Source organism: Xiphophorus maculatus, chromosome 12, assembly GCF_002775205.1.
Source record: "Xiphophorus maculatus strain JP 163 A chromosome 12, X_maculatus-5.0-male, whole genome shotgun sequence".
NCBI lineage: Eukaryota > Metazoa > Chordata > Actinopteri > Cyprinodontiformes > Poeciliidae > Xiphophorus > Xiphophorus maculatus.
The window spans coordinates 2,883,140-2,910,833 of NC_036454.1; the positions used below are offsets into that span (position 1 = coordinate 2,883,140).

At 37.3% G+C, this 27,694-nt stretch overlaps 1 protein-coding gene and 2 pseudogenes across 2 annotated transcripts in view; 1 reads left to right on the plus strand and 2 right to left on the minus strand.

Annotated features, from left to right (window-relative positions):
* Positions 1-572: 572 nt before the first annotated feature.
* tor2a (torsin family 2 member A) overlaps positions 573-27,694 on the minus strand; it is a 29,856-nt gene continuing 2,734 nt past the window's right edge. The window contains exons 2-6 of one of the 2 annotated variants that reach the window (XM_023343363.1): positions 7,131-7,260; positions 5,753-6,018; positions 5,417-5,592; positions 4,391-4,518; positions 573-3,307 (exon numbers count right to left, since the gene is read on the minus strand). In XM_023343363.1, coding sequence (XP_023199131.1) covers positions 3,063-3,307; positions 4,391-4,518; positions 5,417-5,592; positions 5,753-6,018; positions 7,131-7,260 — 945 coding nt within the window. In that variant the 3' untranslated portion in view covers positions 573-3,062. Of the gene's footprint in view, positions 3,308-4,390; positions 4,519-5,416; positions 5,632-5,752; positions 6,019-7,130; positions 7,261-27,694 lie in introns of both variants that reach the window. The other variant, XM_023343362.1, reaches the window with a different exon arrangement.
* LOC102219090 lies at positions 12,430-16,784 on the plus strand (annotated as a pseudogene).
* On the minus strand, positions 16,875-21,742 carry LOC106700443 (annotated as a pseudogene).

Below are 27,694 nucleotides of genomic sequence, written 5' to 3' on the forward strand. Positions count from 1 at the left end.
GCTGAGAGCGTGTGAAAATCAACCAGAGGTCACTGAGGTGTGTGTGTGTGTGTGTGTGCGTGGGGCGGCCATCCTATCATCAGCTGTGTGTGTGTTTTATTGTTGTGAACTGAGATGGCGACACATAGCAACAGCAGCTGGGGTGAGGAGACCTCAGAGCTGACCTTTGAACCCCTCCTCTTCCTCGCACCGCCCTGTGTGACGGCGGCGGGCGGAGGCTGATGAAGTCATCACCGCAGGTTGGAGGGGCCATGTGGCATATATAGGAGGCAGCAGTGACTTCCTGTAGGAAGGAGGACTATGACTCCGAAATGTCCACTGGGATGGAAAACCGGGGTCGGTTCGCTGGTGAGTCTGGCGCCCCCCGGTGGCCACAAAGCACCGGAGTCCAAACTCTGATGCCAAGTTGAAACAAACGTTTTAGTATTTTTCTTTCTAATTATATTATTTTAATGAAATCAGTCGGATTTCTGTAGCCAAGGAGTGTGTAAATAATTTCTCCAGATACATTTTTTCAGGTTGATCATTTTTTTCTAGATTCGTTTTATGACTTTTCAGAAACCAGAACAGGATATGGCTCAATTTTGCTTTATTTTGCAAAGTTCAAAATGTCTTTTGCATTTTAGCAAAGATGCTTTTGGGTCTCTATGATTAATAAATTAAATTAAACTGAAAGTAAAACCTGAATGAATCCTTTGTGTTGCACCTTACATTTCAAATCAAGGGCCGCCCAAAAACGGCCCCTGGGCCGCACTTTGGAAACATTCTGTTCTCAAACGATGATTTCCTCTGACAGTTTATTTAACATACTGAAGAATCATTTCTTCCACACTCAGTTCTTAGCTGTAAACACTTTTTAAGCTGTAAACGGTTCAATCAGAAGGAAACAACTGAGATTTTAGTGAATCCAGATCCATTCTGATCAGAAGCAGATCCGTTTCAATCTGCAGCCGCAGTGTTTCTCACACACACACACACACACACACACACACACACACACACACACACACACACACACACACACACACACACACACACACACACACACACACACTCTACTGATCAGAACGGATAAACATATGAACAAATATAACTAACAGGTGAACTCTTTCTCGCCTCATCTTCCACTTTTGGCACAAAAAAGTCTTTGCTGCCCCCTGCTGGCAGGAGTAGAGATGAGCTCCTAAACATTTGAATCCTACTTAAGGTATTCTATGGAAGGCCAAAAGGGACAAAATTAAATAAATAAACAGATCATAGTTTATGTAGTAGACAATTAAATATTAAATTAAATAATTAAAATGTAAACTCATGATAGCCGCAATACATTTTTAAAAATGTATTTAATTATTTCTTGGTTCTGTTCCTGCAGCATCACCATGAAATAATTATTATAAGTTTGCATTTTTATTGATTTAACTACATTTAAATTGTTTCTAAAAAAGATTTAAATATTGAATTACATTTATTTCATGGTCATTTAATTAATTGTTTATTTATTTAGTTAGTTTTGTCCCTTTAATCTGTGACAGAATATTAGAGTCATTGAACATAAGAAAAAGCTATAAAAATAATAAAACTTCCCATTATCATAAAAAACATGGTAACTCTGATGTCAGAAATTCATAAATCTCAACTAAGAAATGGTCAATTTTCCATGATTAAAGACATAAATTTTAATTTTAATTTAACATAAGGTGGATATTTTCTGACTTTGGAAAGTTAGACATCTGTAAAAGAAAAATCATAAAATTAGAAAAAAATCTTTTCAATCAAAACCTTTGTCATTTTCTGTCAGAAATGTCTGATTTTATAAACTCAGACAACATCTTCACTTTTACATTGTAAATTTATGATTTTAATAATGGAAAATTGTTATTTTTTCAAACTTATTACTTTGCGACATGAGACAATTTCCAAGTTTTTTCTTGTTAGTATGAGAAACTAATCTAAACAATGTTTGTTGGAATGTACTCCTTCATGGGCAATTATTATTATTATTATTATTTTTATCTACGACGGCCCTAATACTCCGTTTCACTTCATCAGCTTTGGCATTTCTTCATCTGGATATATTCAGCTCACTAGTTTCCCTCCATCTTAATACAATATTTCACTTCACATCAGTGAAAATCTGAGCTGAAAAACCGTTTTATGGTTTAAACATCTTGAAATTAAAACAGTTTCATTAAAATCTCTGATCCCTTTCCGTTAAATAATAACTTATAAACTAAAGTCAGAGTCTTTGTTCCTGCAAAGAAATCAAAAATCTTCACTGAACCCTGTGAGGCGTCTGAAAACTGACGGATGATTTTCCAGAGCAAAAATAATTTAAAGAAAATAAGTTGATGACCTGAAGCAGCTGCAGCCTTTTTTTAAAAGCTGTAGGTTTTAAAAGTCGTCTAAGGTTTGGTCCATGGTAGAAGTAAGATTTAGGGAAAAAAAGAAGAGTAAATTTCTGCCAAAAATTCAGACTTTTTGACATTAATTTTAAACATTTTCTAGAAGATTCTGAGCTTGAAAAGTAAAAAATGTTTGACCTTTGACACTCAGAAATGTCCAAGTTTCTTATAAATAATCTGAGATCTCAACATTTCAGATGTTTTTCTAGCAAATGTTTGACTTTTGGAGTTCAGAAATTTCAGTTTTTCTCTAGAAGATTTCAGAGATTAATCTAAACATTTTTTCCAACAAATTCCTGACTTTTCAAAGTGAGAAATTTTATAGATGTTCTATAGAAAATTTATGAGATCAATGTTAAAATTTCAGATTTTTGAATTTTTCACTTTTGGAGCTCAGAAATTTCTTGGATTAATCTGTAAACTTCAGAGTTTTTCTGTCTGTCATCTCCATCTTAGACAGGATTCCTGGTTCAGACCCAGAAGAGGCAGCAGCCACCAAACTCTGCTGCTGCGGTTTGTTTCCTCCTGCTGCTTTCTGCCTTCACAGAGCTTTTCCCTCCGGTTACCCATGAGCATCGGGTCGTCGGTTCAAATCCTGCGTCCTGAAAGCGGATCGGAGGCGTTTTCCTCCCAGTGGAACCAGAACCGTCCGGCTGGGGCTCACAGGAAGAAGCTGATCTTCGCAGCGACCGCCTTGCATCCCGTGGTGGAGAAGTAGTGTCCCTCTGCGGGGTCATAGGTCATGTCTCCTCCCACCGCCTCCACCACGTCGTCACGGTTACAGCTGCCGCGCTGGCAGAGCTGGGCACGGACGCAGCGCTCCACGTGGGTCCGGGTCAGTGGCAGGAAGGGGACGAAGCGAGTGATGAGATTCTGCTGGACGATGCTGGACAGGTAGAGCCCATCTGGGGAGAGAGAGAGAGACGGGTTCAGGACTGGATTCACTGCAGAGACGATCAGTCAGGAAGAATCCTGAGTCATTCTGATATCAGAAAAAACCAACACAGACATGTTGATATGAACATGTTCAGCTCTGCACAGCCATTAATCGTCATGACTTCAGTGAGGAAGCTGCCTGTTAAAGTGTTGTATCAAAATATATTGATGGAAAGTTTAGTGGAAGGAAAAAGGTGCAGAAGGCGTGGATCAACCCTTGGCCCTGATCCCTCTGAAATTTCAAATACATAAACAAAATACAGTATATTTATTAAAATAGAGGTGAGTAAAAACAACTCCAGGTTGGCTCCGTTCACACAGCAGACAAATTATTAGTCAGATGAAATACATCTGACTTTTTCATGGCAGTCTGAGCATCTCAATTATGATGAACCAAAAAAGACCAAATCCAGTTTGTGCCACTTCCATATGTGGAACTAAGTCATATTGGACAGTTTTCAGAGAGTCTGCAGTGTGAATGTCACATGTGGTTGATATGAGACATTATGGGTCATAATTCTGCAGCAGAAGAAGCCAAATGGTAAATCTAATAACTGGAACATTCAAATCTCTGTTGGTAATAACTTATGAATTATCCATGTTCAGTAATGCACCAGTTTCCCAGTTTGATTTAACTTTCAGTAGTAAAAACCGAATTTTGTGAAATCATAAAAAAAGCAGAAAATCTGGTTTCTGCTGCTGGTTTCCATAGAGATGATCACAATATCAGAACAATACGGCTTAAAAATAACATCTGTGAATTTTTTATACTAAATTTAATTTCCAATTTAATATTTTTTTCCCTCTCTAGCTTTCTTTTCTTAAAAGGAAATTACAAATGACAGAAAATATTATCAGAAACTTTTTCCTTCTGTAAGTTGGCCTGAATTCAAAGTCCAAATAAACAGAAGCTGTAAAACAAGATGGCCGCCGTGGGAGTGATGACATCACTCTGGACTTTGGAAACCCAGAGAGAGGATTGGTGGAAAAACAATACAGATTTTCCTAAACTAAATCTTCAGAAACCAGTGATCTGATGGGCCGTCTCTTACTGGTTTTGTTGCTGTAAACCGATTGCTGGACGACTTCCTGCAGGTCGGACGGTTTGATCTCGTCTCTGTCCCGTCCAGCCCGCCGGTTCTCCAGAATCAGCCGGTGTATCGCCTCCTGTCCCGCGGTGCTGCAGACAAACAGAAACCAGGAGACAGAGGTTTACAGCAGCTGCGTTTCCATGACGACAGTAACATGAACCCAAAGGAAAGAACCGGCCAGCTGTCAACAGAGGCAGAAATCAGGAGGAGAGACGGCGCTGGGTCGGACACACACTAAACAAACGGCTGAACAACGACAGACTCTCAGGTGGAATCATCAAGGAAAAGGTGACAAACAGCTGGAGACGAGAAGGTCAGGAAGACGGCCACACCGGGAACCAACAATACCACGGAGTATCGGGCCGCCGCAGGTAGAAAAAAAGGAGAAATTTTCCACCAAAAGACTCGAGGAACAAGGACTTTTCTGTCTTTTCTAGCACATTTTTGACTTCAAACAGAAATTTCCACGTTTTTTCTTACAAATCTCTGGGATTAATCTTGTTTTATTGGCAGAAATTTCCTGTTTTTCTATCTATGATGGAAAACATCATAGATGTACTTTACCCTGGGATGGTGAAAGGCAAACCAAGAAGAAAAAGAAACAAAACTTCATCAATATTCTGCCAACATTAAAAAAAACCACTATACCGCAATTGTTGTCTTTCTATTACATAGAAGCATATTTACGTTTCTGTTATAGAAACGTAAATAACATCAAATGAATACGTTTGTTCATGTGATAAGTCATAAAAAAAAACATGAAGCACCATCATCCTTTAACTACTTCCTGTCTTCTCCTTCATAGTTTCCACCAGTAGTAACATCTGGTTGTTGTGAAAAATCACCTCATCCTAGCAGCAAAACTTATTAATCGAAAAACTCAAGTTTTTTTAAAAATGGGCGTGATTCCATTAGGCTCATTTATTTTCATGATTCCAATTTGTGTAATTTTTAGATGAGTGGTCGTGTGTCTGGTGTCCAGGCTACCTTATGAAGACGTAGATGGCCTTCCTGTAGTTGGTGCGAAACACAACGTGGGACGGACCCAGGAACGGCTCCAGGACGTCGATCAGGCCTGCAGGCATCTTCTCCATCTCATCAAAAATGAAGACGGAGCGCGAGCAGGCCGTCAGGTTTCCCTTCACCCAGTTCTTCAGCTCCGCCTGCCAACCAGAGCAACACAGCTTCAAAACCAGCAGATTCTGGAATAAAACTAACTGAATTAGACAAACACAAAGTCACAACGGAATAAAACTAAACTATAATGAAAAACCCAGAGCGGTTCTGACGGCGGTTCTGCAGCCTTGGTTCAGAGCGACTCACCTGGTACTGAGCGACGCGCTCGGCTGAAGGGAAGTGGAGCGCGGGGACGAACTGGTGGACGAAGGGGCTGCTCATGGCCGAGCCGTACAGGTGGTTCCCCAGCATGGTGCTGACCAGCGTCTTCCCGGTCCCAGAGGAGCCGTGGAAGGACAGAACCAGGGGCCGATCCGGGCTCTTATTGAGGAGGAACCTGGAAACCTCTTCTGCGACCAGGTCCTGGGCCAGGTGCTGACCGAAGACATTCTTGTACAGGTCCCACTCCAAGTCTTTTCATCACAACACAAACAAGTTAATGCTTAAAGCTGGTATTTATTATTATTTAACCTTTATTTTACCAGGATAAAAAAATGACATTCAAATAAAAAAAACGTTTTTTAAAGGAGTCCTGATTGAGAGGCAGCATCAAATACATAAAAACTTATCAGCCTGAATTGTGTTATTTTGATACAAATTAAGCCACAGCTTTTTATTTAGGAACGACATGAAACGTTAATATTTTAAACTACTAGATAGGCCTGTCACGATTACAAATGTTATTTAATGATAAATTATACCATAAGTTATCGCGATAAATAATAATAATAATAATAATGTTGTTTTGAGACCATTTGCACGAGAAAACCTTGAGGCGGTTTCCCTCAGTCCAGACGTTTTGTGGGTCACCCAGGAGCCCAGGATCCTTTTACACTGACAAAAGTCACATTTTTCTCAAAGTTTAACCTTCTGTGCTGTTAAAAACTGACGTTCAATGATAAACTGCTGCTGAAGTTTTAGACTGACTAAACCCAAAGAAAACTAGACATTTTTTGCATAAACCAAATATAGTTCATGTTTTCAAGTAAAACATGAGATATTCATGAGAATATAAGATATTCAAACAGGTCTCAGAAGAATCTGACATCAATCTTTCCTCTGTAAAGGAGGAAAACACTCAGAACAACAATCCAAGCAAGTTCACCCTGAGAGCAGACCAGAAGATGATAAAAGAAGTTTTCAAACATTGTATGCTAGATCAGAAACAGAAAATGTTAAACTATTGTTTTCTAAGATCTGGACTTCTGGAATATGAAAATATTTGGACACCAGAACGGAGCACAAGTTTGACATGAAACAAATTCTGGACCTAAGAGCCTCATACTAAATGTGAAGCATAGAGGTGGAAGTGTTATGGTGTGGGGATGATTTCCTGCAGCAGGACCAGCATAGCTGATCGTTACAGAATCCGGAAAATGTGAGACCGTCAGAAAAAGACATTTAAGCTGAAGCAGAACATGACGGCGACCCAAAACATACCGGTAAGTCTTTCTGAGCTGAATGTTATCCTGTTAGCCGCCTGCTAGCATGTAGCATTAGCTGTAAACAACATGACCAAACTCACCTCTGATGTTGGGCTTGAAGTCGCAGTCGCAGCTGTCTGAGAAGCTGCAGTAAAGCTTCTGGAAGACGCCGCAGGCCGACCTGGAGCTGAGCAGCAGCAGCAGCAGCAGCGCCGGCAGGACGGCCAGCATTTTGGTTCCCAACCGGAAAACCTCCGCTGTTTTCCTCAGAGCACCGCCGGGCCGCTTGTAGTTCTTTAAGGAAACCGGAAGTGATGCAGACGTACCGAACGTGGTCACTAAAGGGACTACAAATCCCAGAACGACGCGAAGCAGGACACGTTGGAGGATCACAGTCCAGCTGATTTTTCACAGAAAACTGTGAAGGTATTTCTGGGCCATTATAGACAGAAAACGGGGCTGGAGCGGTGATTTAAATAAAGACATTTTCAGATTAATCTCAGAAATCTTATAGTAAAAATAGGCAATTTATGAGTTTAAGAAGTCAAAAATATGAGATTAATTAAAAAGAAAGAGGAAGTTTCAGAAGATTTCCTAAAGTTGAAAAAAAAAAAACTGGAATATTTTTTAGATTGAATTCAAAATGTCGTTCTCTTTCTAGTACATTTTCAACTTTTGAAACTCATAAATTTCAACATTTTTTTCTAGCTAATTTCTTATATTTTGAGTTTTTTGGCAGAAATATGCTTCTTTTTTCCTTTCTACATGGCACTGATACGCCATCGTACGTTTCTTCTTTCCAATAATCCAAACTTTAATTCCACCTTTAAGCTCATTGGAAGTAAAGCAGAAGAGCTGCTCATGGTTTTGGTTGTATTTGTTTAGTTTTTTGCTACAACTCAGCCCATCAATAAAATCTACACACTAAACCTTGTAGAGATTTTTCTTTGCTTTTCGGTTTTTTATTTTGATCATTTTAATAGAAATATTAAGAGTTTTGTGTGACTTAATCAGCAAACATTCCTGGGAACTTTCTCCCAATTGACCAAGAAACTGGGATTAATAACATCTTAACACATCGCAAGATGTTTCATGTTTTGTCAGAGAGTAACATGAAAAATAATTAAGAGAATAAATGGAAATATCCTTGATTGTTTGCATCCCATGAAAAAAACATCGCCACATAAATAAAACAATAAGAAAGTTAATATTCTGACTCCAAACCTTTGTTTAAAAGTAAAAGCAGCCATAACTTCTGCCTGTAGCAATGATTTATTTGTTAAATTTATATCTAAAAAATGTAAACACTAAATAAATCCTTGTTACAAATCGTATTACTGTATTGTATAAAAATAAAAGACAGAATGTGATAGAAAATGTATTTTTGAACAGCAGATGGCGCTATTTTCAAACTAGTGAACTTTATTTTTTGAATTCCTGCAAAAGCAAACAAGACAAAGATTTTCATCTTTTTGTAAACTGGCAGCAGCATTTTAGAGCAACACACTAAAAATAATCCAGTGATCTTCGGAGTAAGTTTATTAAAACCTTTAACATCCATAATAAAGTTGGAGAAAAAATAACACAGGAAACTGTTTTAATAAAGTCAATTTTCAGAGGAAAATGTTATTTATTCACAGTTATAACACTATACAGATAAATATTAACTGTAGGATTAAATAGGTTCTCTGAACATTTGAATTATTGCTGTCAGAAGTTGTTCCCTCAAACTGATTCTACTTCAATCGACTCACCATTTATTAATAAAATTAATAGTGAAGATGGAGAGACATTGTTTGGTCCAATATGTAATGAAGGTCCAGCCTTCAGGCAGACAAAAGCATTTCTACACTGCAGACAAAGGTTCAGCATTAGTTTCCTGTAGTCCCAACAGAACCGGGAACTGGACCTCCTTTATTCTGCAGTTCTACACATTTCACACAAACATTGTGTTTACAGGCTGCTGCACAGTCTGAAGTCCTGGACTCTTATTATCTGGTACCGGTGGATGATAAAAGGATAAAAGAACAGTTTCACCTCACAAATGACAGGATTAAGTGTCTTAGTTGGAGTTTTTCAACGTTGAAACCCAAATATATGTTAGAAAACACACAAAAAACAAAACTTATATCACATTTCCTTTCAATAAAAATGTAAATTTAAAGATAATTTGTGTTGTAAACCTTAATAAACTTTTATCATGCATTAATTCTCCTTCCTTCATGTTTACGTCAGTGAGACTCGGATAAAAATGCTTCCATGCAGCAACTGTATAATCTGTCACATTTAAAGTGTATTTAACCCCAAAACAAGTTTTTTGCTGATAAACTCTCTAAATAAATTCTTAAGGTTTCTATGTAAAGTTTCTCTGCGGACTTAAAGATGTTTCTGGATAAATTTGTTCAGTTCTGCAATGTTTGCAGAGCTAAACTGGCACAGCGCTGCCCCCTTTGGATGAACTGTGGTCACTGCAGTTTAATTTTCTGATTGGTTACAACGATGAATTTTGGTTTAACATTTATATTTTTGATTTAATTCATTAATTTTGATTTTTCAGATTTATTCAATAAATTACAAAGATATATCATCCTTCCATGCATCCATCCATCCATCCATCCATCCATCCATCCATCCATCCATCCATCCATCCATCTTCTTCCGCTTATCAGAGTTCGGGTCGCGGGGGTAGCAGCTTCAGAAGTGAGGCCCAGACTTCCCTCCCCGGCCACTTCTTCTAGGTCTTCCGGGGGAATCCCAAGGCGTTCCCAGGCCAGCCGAGAGACATTGTCCCTCCAGCGTGTCCTGGGTCTTGTGGAAATCCAATTTTTTTTTGCATGGTTGTTCATTCTAAAATTAATTGCAACTGAAATCAGACTTCTGTGTGAAAAAATGGCTGCCGCTGTCTAAGGATACATTTTAAAGTTATTTGGAGCCGACAGCATCGAAACCAGATGAAGGAAGCTGATAAAAAGGAAACCCAGCGAACAGCAACGGGTCGTTGACTGCAGCTGCTGTAGTGAAGTCCGATTGGATGTGGAGTCGGACCAGGAGTGCTGGGGTTGGGATGTGATGCGTTCACTGACAGACTGCATTCACAATCTCATTATTCTAATTTTCAGCCGTTGCTTACATCCAGTTTTATTGCCTGGCTTATTCTGGTGCAGAATTATGACACATGCCTCGTGGCAATGATGTAAAAGTCGGGTAAAATGCGACATGACGGTTCAGACTGCAGACGCTTTGAAAACACCAGATATGACTCAGTTCCATTATTTGGAACTGAGTCATATCCAGTCCTGTTATTGGATATAACTCAGTAATATCCAGTAACGGAACTGGATATGACTGAGTCATATCCAGTAATATCATATTGGGAATGGAAAATACCAATAAATTGGGATTTTCTTGCATGAAAAAAAAAATCAGCTGCTGAGTGAATTTGGCCTCACAGGAAAAAAAGCAGCAGTTTGATGGATTCATGGTGGAAAATTGATCACCTTCTGCTCTCCTCTCTTCCTGCTGCTTTAACAACAAAGATGCTGTGTTTAGTTTTAAAATGTATCTTCATTTTTGGCAAGAAAGAGTCAAATTAAGGATCACATGTGGCACATTTACACTATTGTCTGTCTTTCCAAACTAAAGCTCCAACTTTGACATAAATAACAGCAGCTAGTTTAATTATAACAGCAATCTTTGTACCTTTACAACCAGAGATAACCAGGTCAGAGTTCAGCTCATTGTGTTTTATTCTCTGTGTGTAAGAGGTAAACACTCCACAGCTCCATCCATCCCAACTGTCCATCAGTAAAGGTTAGCAAACCGCAGCATTAATGCTGATCCGGCCCGTTCCTCTCACCTGCGGCAGCTCCAGCGCTCTCATGACGGCGGCGAAGCCGAACATGTCGCCTGTGGTGGTCTTCAGCTCGGCTGCGATCTGGATGACTTTGTGCAGCAGGGCGGCCCGCTCCTCCGTCGTTCCCGTGCATCCCAACACGTTGACGGCCAACATGGTGGCCATGGTCTGAAACCTGCAGCAACACCAGACACCTGATCAGAACTGGGAAGTAACTGAAACGGTTATGCAAAGGAAAATCTTTATTCCTCTGGATTCTTCATAATTCTCAAATATGGAAAAATATTCACAAAGTATAAGAAGTTTTAGGATTTAGAAGGTTTTTAAGTTTTTTAAACCCACAATGACAATGTTGATCAAAATGGACGACTGGATGGATGGATGGTTGTTTGGTTTGTTGGATGTCTGGTTGGATGTCTGGTTGGATGCTGGCCTCTCCAGCAGGTCCAGTCTCAGCTGCTGTCCATGCAGCAGCTGCAGCTGCTTTCAGCTCTAGTTATGTTTAGTATCCTGCTGATTGAGTAGTTTTATTATTATAACAGATTACATTTACAGCACAGTAAGTTAGCTAAGTTAGTCTGAAGCAGACAATGTTCCTTCAGACAGATGTTTGTTCTTATTAAACCATAAAGTCCTTTAGTTTCATCTAAATACTGTCAGCACTATTTATTAGGACAAAGAGGACTTCTGTTTATGCCTTGGCAGCGCGTGGCACACACACACACACACACACACACACACACACACACAACACACACACACACACACACACACACACACACACACACCCACACACACACACACACACACACACACACACACACACACACACACACACACACACACACACACACACACACACACACCGTCTCATTCATTATTGATTATGAATTTGCTCACCATTAAGAGTCACTGCTGATCAGATTTTTTTCTCCACTGTTACGTTAACACATATCTTCAACAGGCCCAGACAAGCATCTTCACACAGAGCTTCACCTGAATTTTTGCTTCCACCGTCTTTTATTTGCTGCACTGAGTGTCTGTGAGGTTGTGCTGCGTCTTTAATCCCACACAAGTAAAATGTTTTTTATGAATCCTGCAAATATGTAATCCTAGAAACGAAACATGTTTGTGCTAAAGTTTAGATTTAATCATCTAAGTTCAGCCACCAGAAATTGTTTTAATATGAGTAAAAGCTGGAGTTAAAATATTTACTGTCTGACGTCTCCAATGAGACTCAATGAGTAGAAAAACGTAAGAGAAGAAACAAAAGAAGAAGACATCTGTAACGCCAGTTCTCAAGTGCTGCTAGTTATGTTTCTATTAACTATATAATTGCACAATTTGACGTTTCAAAAATAAATTTACTTAATTCAAACATGTCAATTTTGAAAAACTCCCTTAATAAAAGGTTTTGGTGCTAGAATGAGCTGCTTTTGTGTTTTTTTTACATTAGGGGAATATTAAAAAACATTTATGATGGAAACACAACAACTGCAGCTTTCCTGCTCCAACACCTGCATGAAAAGTCTTTATTATGTCTTACTTTCATGTCAGCAGCTCTCCGTTTGATTCATGTGCTTTGGAGCAAGGATGCGTTCAAAAGCTGCAGGGCAGTAGGAATCTGGAGTTGCTGATCCCTGTTTTATGGTGTTTTCCAGTAACTTTGTGCCACCTGAATCCTCACCCACAGGGCTTCCTGCTCTTCATTAGAACAGGAAGTGCTCTTGTGCAAACCTCAGCTTGTGGTTGAGATTGTGTAAACCTTTCATAAGCTGAACGTCAAACCCGTTAGCTCAGTCCAGACATCAATCAACCTCCTCCAACTCCAGACAGCGAGTCCAGGTTGGTTCAAGAAACATCTGCTGGCTGCTTCGCTCCCGGTGAGTTTTTCCATGAAAGTGAGAGAAATCCCTGAAAGATGATGCTTCAGTGCAGATGCTTTGTGTTTTCTTGTGATTCTTTGTAAATAAGCTCAGAGTAGATGTGGTCTCACTCAGTCAGATCGGTGATTTCCAGATGTTTTCTGCATGAAACAGCAAGATTGAGCATGAAGTGTTGCGTAAGCTCATTGTAAAGAACATTTCAGTTAGAAAATGTTTCTGCACAGATTCCTGAGTGAAATCAGGTTCTGGTTTGCAGAATGTTCAGCCATATGATCCTGTTGTTTACTTCATGCTGTGAAGCTTCCTAAACCTTAATCTCTGCATGATTTATACAATATTTGTTGTTTGTTTGTGGTTTTTAGTTGATCGCCTGTTCGGTTATTTTACCTTTGTTTCCCTTTGCTGTGGCTCATTACAGCCGCTGTAGTTTCTAAACGTTGGACTAATTACCTCGTTCCTTTGTGAGTTTACGTCATTCACAACAAACTCAAATAGAACAAATATATTTCATAACATTTTAACAAACAAATGGCTTCTCAGTTTTAAGCAGAAACCTTGTTAATGTGTTTCCAAATATTTCTAACCACTGTATCCAAAAATGACAAATAAAACCTGTAAATGTTGTTTTATAGTGTGTGATTAATCAATTAGACTGATGAGGGTTTTTTTAAACAATGTCCATCAAAAACTAATAATAATACATATTTATATTTTGGGGAACATCATGTGGGATGTTCATATTAAGCCGACTTCACTGTTAGACCTGAGTAACTATAAAGTTGGTGCTTGAATTCATATTCAAGTGTTTATACATTCATCACATCTAAACCTCAAATTTACAGATTTGTGTAAGTGTACAAGTGTTGCCCGAATATTAATGCAGATTATATAGAATGAAAGAAAGATGTTAAATGGCTTCTCTATGAAATAATCAACTTTGAGTTAATTTTAAGCTTGATTTGATACTCATCAAGTTGCCATGTTTAAATACGGAGGTCCATCAGAAGCAACAAACTGCATATAGTATTACTTAGATGAAAACTGGTGGATATCTTTATATCTTGAAAATGGATCTACAGAACAGTTTCCTATGTGTATCCCAAATAATTTATGTAGTTTTTAAGGTTTTAATACTATATGTGATGTTTGCCTATTATAGTTTAATTTAATATAAACTTAAATTAACTCCCATAAATCTGAAATTTAAGTCTTCTTAAATATTAACATTCCCCATAATGCTTCAAAAGCTCTACAAGGATTGTGACAATACATTTAAATAAATAGCCAAGTGAAGAGAATCATTTCTAAAATTTTGTCACTTTTTGTTATTTTATTCCTTGGTTCTTGTTTTCTTCTCTTTTTTGAGTAAATAGAATTACCTGTGCCCACCGGATGTTGACATTTTCATCTGAAACCAAATTTAAGCAACACAGACCTCTGGAGTATACACCGACCCAAAAGACTCACCAGAAACTCTGGTTAGTTATGGATGTAGGAAGACTGCTTGTTACTGCATACGTCCATTAGCTTAATGTGGAGAACACTGTCTCTTGTGTTTTAATCATAACTTTTATCATAAGTCCTTTGTTAGGAGGGTCCTATCTAATGTCTCTGTGTCTCCCATCAGAAACTATTTCTGAGATGTACCTACTGACCCTGCTGACCTTGGCAGTGTTGCCATTCGTGGTACATGGAGGGAAAGTTTTGGTCTTCCCTTGGGATGGAAGTCACTGGATCAACATGAACATCATCGTAGAAGAGCTTCACGCCAGAGGCCATGAGGTCACCGTTTTGCGACCATCAGATGCCTGGTACATCAAGCCAGACTCCCCTCACTATAAATCCATTACAATTAACACTGCAGGTTTTGAGAAAGAAAACGTTCAGCTATATGTAACAAGAACTCTAAACATGAGGCGCCAAGGTGCTTCCTTCTGGACTCGGATATGTCTAGAGTATGATGTCATGATAATGTTTTACGAGCTGCATAAGCAAGGACTTCAGATGGTTGAAGATGTTTTTGAAAATAACCAACTTATGCAGAGTCTCCGTGATGCCAAATATGACCTGGTTCTAACTGACCCTGCAAGTGGTGGAGGTGTTCTTCTGGGTCACCGTTTGGGTCTCCCTCTTGTTTTTAACGTCAGATGGACAATTCAGGGTGAAGGGCATTACGCAATTGCACCTTCCCCACTGTCTTATATTCCGATACCTGGGTCAGAACTATCTGATAGAATGACATTCATCCAAAGGGTCCAAAATGTATTCTATTATTTCTTCTCACGCCTCCAAATTTGGTACATCGCAGATTCAAACTACAAACCCTTTGTCCATCGTCACTTTGGCAGTGACATATATTACATGGAGCTGTTTCAATCAGCCGACATCTGGCTGATGAGAAACGACTTCACCTTTGAGTTTCCACGACCAACAATGCCAAACATCATCTACATGTCAGGATTCCAGTGCAAACCCTCCAAACCTCTCCCCAAACAACTGGAGGAGTTTGTACAGAGTTCTGGAGAACATGGTGTCATTGTGATGACATTGGGGACATTGGTAGAAAATCTCCCTGAGGACATGGCTGAAGACATTGCTGCTGCTTTTGCTGAGCTTCCCCAGAAGGTGATCTGGAGGCACAAAGGAAAGAAACCATCCACCCTTGGCAACAATACCCTAATCTTGGACTGGTTACCCCAAAATGACCTCCTTGGCCATCCCAAAACCAAAGTGTTTGTGGCTCATGGAGGCACCAATGGATTGCAAGAGGCCATCTATCATGGCGTTCCCTTGGTTGGCTTGCCCCTCATGTTTGATCAGCCAGACAACTTCTTCAAGATGGCATCAAGAGGGGTGGCCAAAGTCCTGGACATTGCAGAACTAAATAAAGATGTCTTCTTGGAGGCTCTGAAGGAGGTTCTCTATGAGCCTTCATACAGAGAGAAGATGAAGGAGCTGTCCAGCCTCCACAGGGATCAGCCCATGAAACCTCTGGATCGAGCCATGTTCTGGATCGAGTTTGTCATGAGGCATAAAGGAGCGGCCCATCTGAGGACTGAGTCCTACAAGATGTCCATGATCCAGTACCACTCTGTTGATGTTTTGGCATTTCTGTTGGCAATTATTCTGCTGCTCTTAACTGTTTTTATTTCTGTAGTCAAATTTCTCTGGAAGAGAGTGTTTTATAGCAGTAAAGCTAAAAAAGAATAATGAAAATGTTTTCAAACTGAAGCAAATGTATTTCATACAGTGCAGTTGGTTACCATGCATGTTAGATTTCAGTGTCTTGAAGTACAAAATTTCCAGTAATATATTTATCAACTTACTGATGAAATTAAGAAACGTCAAAAAATCATGCCATGTATTTCCTCAGTCTTTTTGTCACATGCCATCTTAAGTACATCTACAACTGTATATAATTAAAAAAATTTGGTGAGCTCCATGTTTTTGAATAGGGAAAATTTTTATTTCTGAATGTTGTTGAAGGTGTTTTGCCTGTTTATGATTATTCTAAACCACTGATTTAAATATGTGAAAATGAGAAATGATTTTTCATTTTCACTGTAAGTCAATTAAACAAATGGATAAACATTCTGATATGTTTATCCCTATATACATATGAATGAACTGTTGCTGTTGCATTAAAGTTACATTTCTATTGTAGAAAACACAGTGTCGACTGACTGCTTAGACGCGTGAATTTCCAGAATATCTGGAAGCCACAAAATCTAAAATCTTTTCTAAAAACACATTTTCGACTTTTGAAACTCATAAATTTCAACATTTTTTTCTAGCTAATTTCTTATATTTTGAGTTTTTTGGCAGAAATATGCTTCTTTTTTCCTTTCTACATGGCACTGATACGCCATCGTACGTTTCTTCTTTCCAATAATCCAAACTTTAATTCCACCTTTCAGCTCATTGGAAGTAAAGCAGAAGAGCTGCTCATGGTTTTGGTTGTATTTGTTTAGTTTGTTTGCTACAACTCAGCCCATCAATAAAATCTACACACTAAACCTTGTAGAGATTTTTCTTTGCTTTTCGGTTTTTTATTTTGATCATTTTAATAGAAATATTAAGAGTTTTGTGTGACTTAATCAGCAAACATTCCTGGGAACTTTCTCCCAATTGACCAAGAAACTGGGATTAATAACATCTCAACACATCGCAAGATGTTTCATGTTTTGTCAGAGAGTAACATGAAAAATAATTAAGAGAATAAATGGAAATATCCTTGATTGTTTGCACCCCATGAACAAAAACATCGCCACATAAATAAAACAATAAGAAAGTTAATATTCTGACTCCAAACCTTTGTTTAAAAGTAAAAGCAGCCATAACTTGTGCCTGTAGCAATGATTTATTTGTTAAATTTATATCTAAAAAATGTAAACACTAAATAAATCCTTGTTACAAATGGTATTATTGTATTAAACTAAACACACCTCCCAACCCCAGCACGCCTGGTCCGACTCCACATCCAATCGGACTTCTCTACAGAAGCTGCAGTCAACGCCCCTTTTGTCAAATTAGTTAGAAAGAAAACGTTGAAATTTATGAGTTTCAAAAGTTGAAAATGTACTAGAAAGAGAACGACATTTTGAATTCAATCTAAAAAATATTCCAGTTTTTTTTTTTTCAACTTTAGGAAATCTTCTGAAACTTCCTCTTTCTTTTTAATTAATCTCATATTTTTGACTTCTTAAACTCATAAATTGCCTATTTTTACTATAAGATTTCTGAGATTAATCTGAAAATGTCTTTATTTAAATCACCGCTCCAGCCCCGTTTTCTGTCTATAATGGCCCAGAAATACCTTCACAGTTTTCTGTGAAAAATCAGCTGGACTGTGATCCTCCAACGTGTCCTGCTTCGCGTCGTTCTGGGATTTGTAGTCCCTTTAGTGACCACGTTCGGTACATCTGCATCACTTCCGGTTTCCTTAAAGAACTAGAGCCGTGTTTTTAGAAAAGATTTTAGATTTTGTGGCTTCCAGATATTCTGGAAATTCACGCGTCTAAGCAGTCAGTCGACACTGTGTTTTCTACAATAGAAATGTAACTTTAATGCAACAGCAACAGTTCATTCATATGTATATAGGGATAAACATATCAGAATGTTTATCCATTTGTTTAATTGACTTACAGTGAAAAATCATTTCTCATTTTCACATATTTAAATCAGTGGTTTAGAATAATCATAAACAGGCAAAACACCTTCAACAACATTCAGAAATAAAAATTTTCCCTATTCAAAAACATGGAGCTCACCAAATTTTTTTAATTATATACAGTTGTAGATGTACTTAAGATGGCATGTGACAAAAAGACTGAGGAAATACATGGCATGATTTTTTGACGTTTCTTAATTTCATCAGTAAGTTGATAAATATATTACTGGAAATTTTGTACTTCAAGACACTGAAATCTAACATGCATGGTAACCAACTGCACTGTATGAAATACATTTGCTTCAGTTTGAAAACATTTTCATTATTCTTTTTTAGCTTTACTGCTATAAAACACTCTCTTCCAGAGAAATTTGACTACAGAAATAAAAACAGTTAAGAGCAGCAGAATAATTGCCAACAGAAATGCCAAAACATCAACAGAGTGGTACTGGATCATGGACATCTTGTAGGACTCAGTCCTCAGATGGGCCGCTCCTTTATGCCTCATGACAAACTCGATCCAGAACATGGCTCGATCCAGAGGTTTCATGGGCTGATCCCTGTGGAGGCTGGACAGCTCCTTCATCTTCTCTCTGTATGAAGGCTCATAGAGAACCTCCTTCAGAGCCTCCAAGAAGACATCTTTATTTAGTTCTGCAATGTCCAGGACTTTGGCCACCCCTCTTGATGCCATCTTGAAGACGTTGTCTGGCTGATCAAACATGAGGGGCAAGCCAACCAAGGGAACGCCATGATAGATGGCCTCTTGCAATCCATTGGTGCCTCCATGAGCCACAAACACTTTGGTTTTGGGATGGCCAAGGAGGTCATTTTGGGGTAACCAGTCCAAGATTAGGGTATTGTTGCCAAGGGTGGATGGTTTCTTTCCTTTGTGCCTCCAGATCACCTTCTGGGGAAGCTCAGCAAAAGCAGCAGCAATGTCCTCAGCCATGTCCTCAGGGAGATTTTCTACCAATGTCCCCAATGTCATCACAATGACACCATGTTCTCCAGAACTCTGTACAAACTCCTCCAGTTGTTTGGGGAGAGGTTTGGAGGGTTTGCACTGGAATCCTGACATGTAGATGACGTTTGGCATTGTTGGTCGTGGAAACTCAAAGGTGAAGTCGTTCCTCATCAGCCAGATGTCGGCTGATTGTAACAGCTCCATGTAATGTACATCTTTGCCAAAGTGACGATAGACAAAGGGTTTGTAGTTTGAATCTGCGACGTACCAACTGTAGAGGCGTGTTAAGAAATAATAGAATACATTTTGGACCCTTTGGATGAATGTCATTCTATCAGGTAGTTCTGACCAAGGTACCGGGATATAAGACAGTGGGGAAGGTGCAATTGCGTAATGCCCTTCACCCTGAATTGTCCATCTGACGTTAAAAACAAGAGGGAGACCCAAACGGTGACCCAGAAGAACACCTCCACCACTTGCAGGGTCAGTTAGAACCAGGTCATATTTGGCATCACGGAGACTCTGCATAAGTTGGTTATTTTCAAAAACATCTTCAACCATCTGAAGTCCTTGCTTATGCAGCTCGTAAAACATTATCATGACATCATACTCTAGAGATATCCGAGTCCAGAAGGAAGCACCTTGGCGCCTCATGTTTAGAGTTCTTGTTATATATAGCTGAAAGTTTTCCTTCTCATAACCTCCAGAAGTGTTAATGGTAATGGATTTATAGTGAGGAGAGTCTGGCTTGATGTACCAGGCAGTTGATGGTCGCAAAACGGTGACCTCATGGCCTCTGGCGTGAAGCTCTTCTACGATGATGTTCATGTTGATCCAGTGACTTCCATCCCAAGGGAAGACCAAAACTTTCCCTCCATGTACCACGAATGGCAACACTGCCAAGGTCAGCAGGGTCAGTAGGTACATCTCAGAAATAGTTTCTGATGGGAGACACAGAGACATTAGATAGGACCCTCCTAACAAAGGACTTATGATAAAAGTTATGATTAAAACACAAGAGACAGTGTTCTCCACATTAAGCTAATGGACGTATGCAGTAACAAGCAGTCTTCCTACATCCAGAACTAACCAGAGTTTCTGGTGAGTCTTTTGGGTCGGTGTATACTCCAGAGGTCTGTGTTGCTTAAATTTGGTTTCAGATGAAAATGTCAACATCCGGTGGGCACAGGTAATTCTATTTACTCAAAAAAGAGAAGAAAACAAGAACCAAGGAATAAAATAACAAAAAGTGACAAAATTTTAGAAATGATTCTCTTCACTTGGCTATTTATTTAAATGTATTGTCACAATCCTTGTAGAGCTTTTGAAGCATTATGGGGAATGTTAATATTTAAGAAGACTTAAATTTCAGATTTATGGGAGTTAATTTAAGTTTATATTAAATTAAACTATAATAGGCAAACATCACATATAGTATTAAAACCTTAAAAACTACATAAATTATTTGGGATACACATAGGAAACTGTTCTGTAGATCCATTTTCAAGATATAAAGATATCCACCAGTTTTCATCTAAGTAATACTATATGCAGTTTGTTGCTTCTGATGGACCTCCGTATTTAAACATGGCAACTTGATGAGTATCAAATCAAGCTTAAAATTAACTCAAAGTTGATTATTTCATAGAGAAGCCATTTAACATCTTTCTTTCATTCTATATAATCTGCATTAATATTCGGGCAACACTTGTACACTTACACAAATCTGTAAATTTGAGGTTTAGATGTGATGAATGTATAAACACTTGAATATGAATTCAAGCACCAACTTTATAGTTACTCAGGTCTAACAGTGAAGTCGGCTTAATATGAACATCCCACATGATGTTCCCCAAAATATAAATATGTATTATTATTAGTTTTTGATGGACATTGTTTAAAAAAACCCTCATCAGTCTAATTGATTAATCACACACTATAAAACAACATTTACAGGTTTTATTTGTCATTTTTGGATACAGTGGTTAGAAATATTTGGAAACACATTAACAAGGTTTCTGCTTAAAACTGAGAAGCCATTTGTTTGTTAAAATGTTATGAAATATATTTGTTCTATTTGAGTTTGTTGTGAATGACGTAAACTCACAAAGGAACGAGGTAATTAGTCCAACGTTTAGAAACTACAGCGGCTGTAATGAGCCACAGCAAAGGGAAACAAAGGTAAAATAACCGAACAGGTGATCAACTAAAAACCACAAACAAACAACAAATATTGTATAAATCATGCAGAGATTAAGGTTTAGGAAGCTTCACAGCATGAAGTAAACAACAGGATCATATGGCTGAACATTCTGCAAACCAGAACCTGATTTCACTCAGGAATCTGTGCAGAAACATTTTCTAACTGAAATGTTCTTTACAATGAGCTTACGCAACACTTCATGCTCAATCTTGCTGTTTCATGCAGAAAACATCTGGAAATCACCGATCTGACTGAGTGAGACCACATCTACTCTGAGCTTATTTACAAAGAATCACAAGAAAACACAGAGCATCTGCACTGAAGCATCATCTTTCAGGGATTTCTCTCACTTTCATGGAAAAACTCACCGGGAGCGAAGCAGCCAGCAGATGTTTCTTGAACCAACCTGGACTCGCTGTCTGGAGTTGGAGGAGGTTGATTGATGTCTGGACTGAGCTAACGGGTTTGACGTTCAACTTATGAAAGGTTTACACAATCTCAACCACAAGCTGAGGTTTGCACAAGAGCACTTCCTGTTCTAATGAAGAGCAGGAAGCCCTGTGGGTGAGGATTCAGGCGGCACAAAGTTACTGGAAAACACCATAAAACATTCTTCTTCTTCTTCTTCTTCTTCTTCTTTTCTATTATGGCGGATCACAAGCAACTTTAAGGTGCATACCGCCACCTACTGTACATGAGTGTGTAGAAGCATTACTTCACATCTATTAAATTCTATTTTTTAATTTTGTATTCTTAAGATAAATAAACAATGCTTTCCTTAATTTGTGAATATCTGTTATGTTTCCTTCATTTCCTAATATACCTTTAAGATTCCATTCATGCCCTATATTTCTAACTATTCTCTTTAATTCTTCCCTTTCGAGTTCATTTGACTTACATTTCATCAAGATGTGTTCTACATTTTCTTTCTCTCCACATCTCTCACATTTATCATTATTTTTCCTCCCTATTGTATAAAGCATGTCATTTAAGTAGGTATGACCTACTCTTAATCTACTAATTATTATTTCTTCTCTTCTGTTTCTTTCATTAATGCTTCGAATTCGAACTGACTTTTGTACTTCATATAATCTTCTTCCTTTCTTATCTTCATTCCACATTTCTTGCCATTTCTCCATTTCTTTACTTTTAATAAGTGATTTCCCTTCCCCTTTCCCAAAAGGAATTGAAATTGTTATTTCCCCCTCTAAATCCCTTTTAGCTAATTTATCTGCCTTTTCATTGCCTTTTACTCCTTCATGTGCTGGCACCCAACAAAACCAAACATCAATGCCACCCCTATATAATCTAAATAAAATATGATGAATTTCTAATACTAAATCTTTTCTATCGTTTCCTTCTCCTTTAATAATACTTTCTACTACTGCTTTGGAATCTGTGCACACCACCACCCTGTCTGGTCGGACCTCCTCCACCCATTGCAAGCTTAATATAACTGCCAACATTTCTGCTGTAAAAACCGACAATTGATCTGATATTCTTTTAGAAATAAATGTTTTAAACTCTGATATATATATTCCTATTCCCACATATCCTTTTAGATTCTTAGAACCATCTGTATAAATTTTAAGATAATTGTTATATGTATTTCTTAAATAAATATCAGTCTTGATCCCTATTTCATTTAAATTCCAATCATTTTTCATTGTAATAATTTTCAAATCTACATTAACCTCTGGTATTAACCATGGAGGAATAACGCTAATTGGATTAAAATGAGCTATTTCCTTGTCCTCTAATCCATACATTTTAATCCATTTCCTAACCATCCATCCAAATCCATTACTTTGGAACTTCAAATATTCCCAACAATTCTGTAAAATAATTGAATTTTACAATTATCATCTTTATTACTTTTAATTTTCATCCAGTATGCTAAAGCTAATTTAATTCTCCTCATTTCCAGTGGAGTTTCCCCAGTTTCAATTAAAAGAGCATTAATAGGTGTTGTTTTTACTGCTCCTGTACATATACGTAAAGCCCTACACTGTAATCTGTCTATTTTTTGTAATGATGTTTTAGCTGCTGCTCCATATATTATACTGCCATAATCTATTATTGATCTCATGAGAGCCCTGTATATGTTTAATAATGACTGTCTATCTGAACCCCAATTATTTCCAGCCACAGCCTTTAATAGATTAATAACTTTTTTACACTTGGTTTCTAAGTTATCTAAATGTGTTTTCCATGAATAAGAACTATCCAACCATAAACCTAGATATTTATATTCTGTTACTCTTTCTAACGTTTGTCCATATAATGTTATTGTTTCTATATTAATATTTCTCTTCTTTGTGACAACCATATAACAAGACTTGCTTGCTGATAATTTAAAACCCCATTCATAAGACAATTTTTCTACTTTACTAATTGCTTTTTTAATATTTCCTACCACATATTTAATATTTTTCCCCTTCATCCATATGACCCCATCATCTGCATATAGTGCAGATTTTATACATTTATCAGTATCATAGAAAATATCATTGATCATAATATTAAATAAAATTGGACTAATTACACTACCTTGAGGTATTCCATTTTCAACATTAAATTCTTTTGAATAATCATTCCCAATTTGCTATCCAATTATACATTCTCCCACCTATTCCCATCTGTTTCATTTTTATAAGTAATCCTTCTTTCCATAGTGAGTCATACGCTTTTTCTATATCAAAAAATACTATAATCATTAGTTCCTTCATTTTTAAAGCTTTCTCTATTTCATTACTGACTCTAGTTAGAGCATCCATTGTTGATCTTCCTGTTCTGAATCCACATTGATATCCATTAATTAGATTATTCTTCTCAAGAAAGTATCCAAGTCTATTTACTATTATTTTCTCCATCCATTTACTGAAATGAGAAGTTAGAGCAATTGGTCTGTAATTATTTGGACAGGTAGGATCTTTACCTGGCTTATTAAATGGTAATATTATTGCCCTTTTCCAACTATTTGGTATCGATCCTTCTTTCCATATTTTATTAAATAATTTTAATATTAATTTCAGTGTTACTTCCGGCATCTGTCGAAACATAGCATAACATAATTGATCCTCCCCTGGAGCTGAATATCCTGTCCCTTTCAATACAGTTTTTATTTCTTTCATGGTTATATTCATATCTAATGTTGACATATATTTTTAATATTTTTCTAGTGAATTTTTATGATTTCCAATTTTTTGAATCATCTGCCTTCTATGAGTATCTGTCAACTGATCACCACTATGAACTGCCGCAAATGTCTCACCTAACAACTCTGCCTTATCTTTATTTAAAACCAATACCTCCTGTCCTCTAACTAATGATGGAATATTAACATTATTCTTTTTCCCCATCATTTTTCTAAACATTAACCAAACATTCTGTAATTTTATTTCTGAACCTATTGATGAACAATAATCTCTCCATGTTTTCTTTTTTGCATCCTTTATAGTTTTCCGAGCCTTTGCTCTTTTCCTTTTATAATCAATAAGGCTTTCAATTGTTACATTTTTCTGTAATATTTTAAAAGCTTCATTACGATCTTTAATTGTTTTACTACATTCATTATTCCACCAAGGAACTACTTTCTTCTGACCTTTCACTTTTATTTTTGGTATACTATAATTTGCAGCATTTAAGATATGTTCTGTTATTTGATTTGTACATTCTTCAATATTACCTTTTAATGTTACTACATGACTTGTTTCTTCACATTTTGTTTTAAATTTAAACCAATTAGCTTTATTAAAGCACCATCTTATTAATGTTAACTCTTCTTGTCTATTTATATTGTCATCAATTATTGTACTTACTGGAAAATGATCACTCCCTATTGTAGACTCCCAATTAACATCCCATTCACATGCATTAACAAGACAATCTGATATTAATGTAATATCCAGACATGAAACTGTATTTTTATGTATATTTACTCTTGTACCTTTTCCATTATTAAGACAAACTAATGACCTTTCATCCATTAATTCTTCCACTATTTCACCATTATGATCTGTCTTCTTGCTACCCCATAGACTATTGTGAGCATTAAAATCTCCACACCAAACTTCTCTTCTATGTATTTTCCCTATTTCCTTAAATATTTCACTATCAAGATTTTTACATGGATTATAATAATTTATAATTTTAATATTTCCATATTTCCTTAAATGAAATATTTCTATATTAACACATTCTAAATTTTTATTTAATGAGTTGTTCTTATAAGCAATTCCTTCCTTAATTAAGGTGGCACATCCTCCTCCACTACCATTACTTCTATCCTGTCTTTCTATGTTATATCCAGGAATTTTAAATCTAAATTTGAATTTAACCATGTTTCTTGTATGCATATTATATCTGGTATTATTTCTAATTCATAAACATACTTTTTAAATTCTTGTCCATTGGCTATTAAACTTCTGGCATTCCATTGAAGAATATGAAGAACCATCTTGTATCCTAATCCGGACCATTTTCTGTTGGTTCAGTGGCTCTCAAAATGTTATGAATCTGATCTGCTTGAATTTCTTTCATATCTAGGAACCTCCCTGCTGCTGTTACTATTGCTTTTATTTTATCACTTTTCTTCTTCATTTGAACTGTAACATTAATAATATGACATATAAATGCTATAAAGTTTTCTTTTTTCACCATCATTGTATTTTCCTCTACTTTACATTTATGCACACATGTATTATGCGTATTTGTTGTTGGCATTAGTATTTGTCTCTGATCGTTCTGTCCTTCATTTTTATTCCGAGAAGTGTAACTTTGTTCTGTTTCTCCCAGCCTCATTCCTCTTGTACTATCTTTCTTTACTCTTTTTAATGCTTCTGCATATGAAACTTTTTCTGTTATCTTGATTTTCTGGGCTTCTTTAGCTTCCCTTTGAACTATACATCCACCATAGGCTGCACTGTGATCACCTCCACAGTTACAGCATTTGATTTTAGCATCTTTGTCACACTTTCCAAATTTATGTGGACCTCCACATCTTGCACATCTAATTTTTCCCTTACATTCTTTTGCAATGTGTCCCATTCTTTGACAGGTAAAACATCTGAGCGGTTTCGGGATGTACTCTCTAACTTTATAGTTCATGAATCCTAGCTGAATATTTTCTGACATTTTGTTTTCAAACTGTAATATCACAGCCATAGTATCTTTGAGTTCCCCTTCTCTTCTACTTTTAATCCTGATGGCATTTGTTATTTTCCCTCCTTTGATTTCATTCTTCACCTCCTCCATTGTCATTTCAAGTGAAACTCCTGAAATTACTCCTCTCAACCTTGCCATATAACCTGGTATATATGATTTAATTCTTTCTCCCATCAGAGTTTTCATTTTGATTATCTTCTGTTGTTGTGCCTCACTGATAGCTTGAATTATCACTTTTCTGTTGTTCATGATTCTGGCCGTTTTAATTTTCCCTATCTCTTCCTCTATTGCTTTGGTTATCTTTATCGGATGAATATAACCCCTTTCTTGCTGAAATTCTACCACAACTTTGTATTCCACTTCTGATTTACTGTTATCTTGTTCCCGTGAACTCACTCTTTGATTTATTTTTGTCCTTTTACTTCCTTCCGCTCCTGGCTCACTTTCATCCGACCAACTTCTTGCCCTTTCATGTCTCTTTCTGATTGCTCTTTTCATTTTTGCTGACCTCGATATCATCCACTCCATTTCCTTTCCACTATTTCCTCCTGATGTAGAAGCCATGCTACTACAGTCAATGCACAGCTTATGTGATCCACCAAATCAGCTCCTACCGCCTTCTTTGTTTGATGTGTTCAATTGTCCGCTTTTCACACCCAACCAACTTCCGCGTTTGCTCTCACCGCCGGACCTCAGCCGTCCCCCATAAAACAGGGATCAGCAACTCCAGATTCCTACTGCCCTGCAGCTTTTGAACGCATCCCTGCTCCAAAGCACATGAATCAAACGGAGAGCTGCTGACATGAAAGTAAGACATAATAAAGACTTTTCATGCAGGTGTTGGAGCAGGAAAGCTGCAGTTTTTGTGTTTCCATCATAAATGTTTTGTTAATATTCCCCTAATGTAAAAAAAACACAAGTTTGCAGTTGCTGTGTTTTCATAACAGAATAAACTCCAATGAAATCACATGTGAACAAGTTTGTTCATACAATAAGTTATTAAAAAAACATGCTACACCATCATCCTCCTACTACTTCCTATCAGTTTCTTCATAGTTTATGCTGGTTGTTGATCACATGACTCATGCAGTGACAAAAAAAATGTTTCCATTCCAGTTTTGGAAATGAACTAATTTTGATGCGGCCAGAAAAAGCAGCTCATTCTAGCACCAAAACTTTTTATTAAAAAACGGGAGTTTTTTCAAAATTGACGTGTTTGAATTAAGTAAATTTATTTTTGAAACGTCAAATTGTGCAATTATATAGTTAATAGAAACATAACTAGCAGCACTTGAGAACTGGCATTACAGATGTCTTCTTCTTTTGTTTCTTTTACGTTTTTCTACTCATTGAGTCTCATTGGAGACGTCAAACAGTATGTGTGTGTGTGTGTGTGTGTGTGCCACGCGCTGCCAAGGCA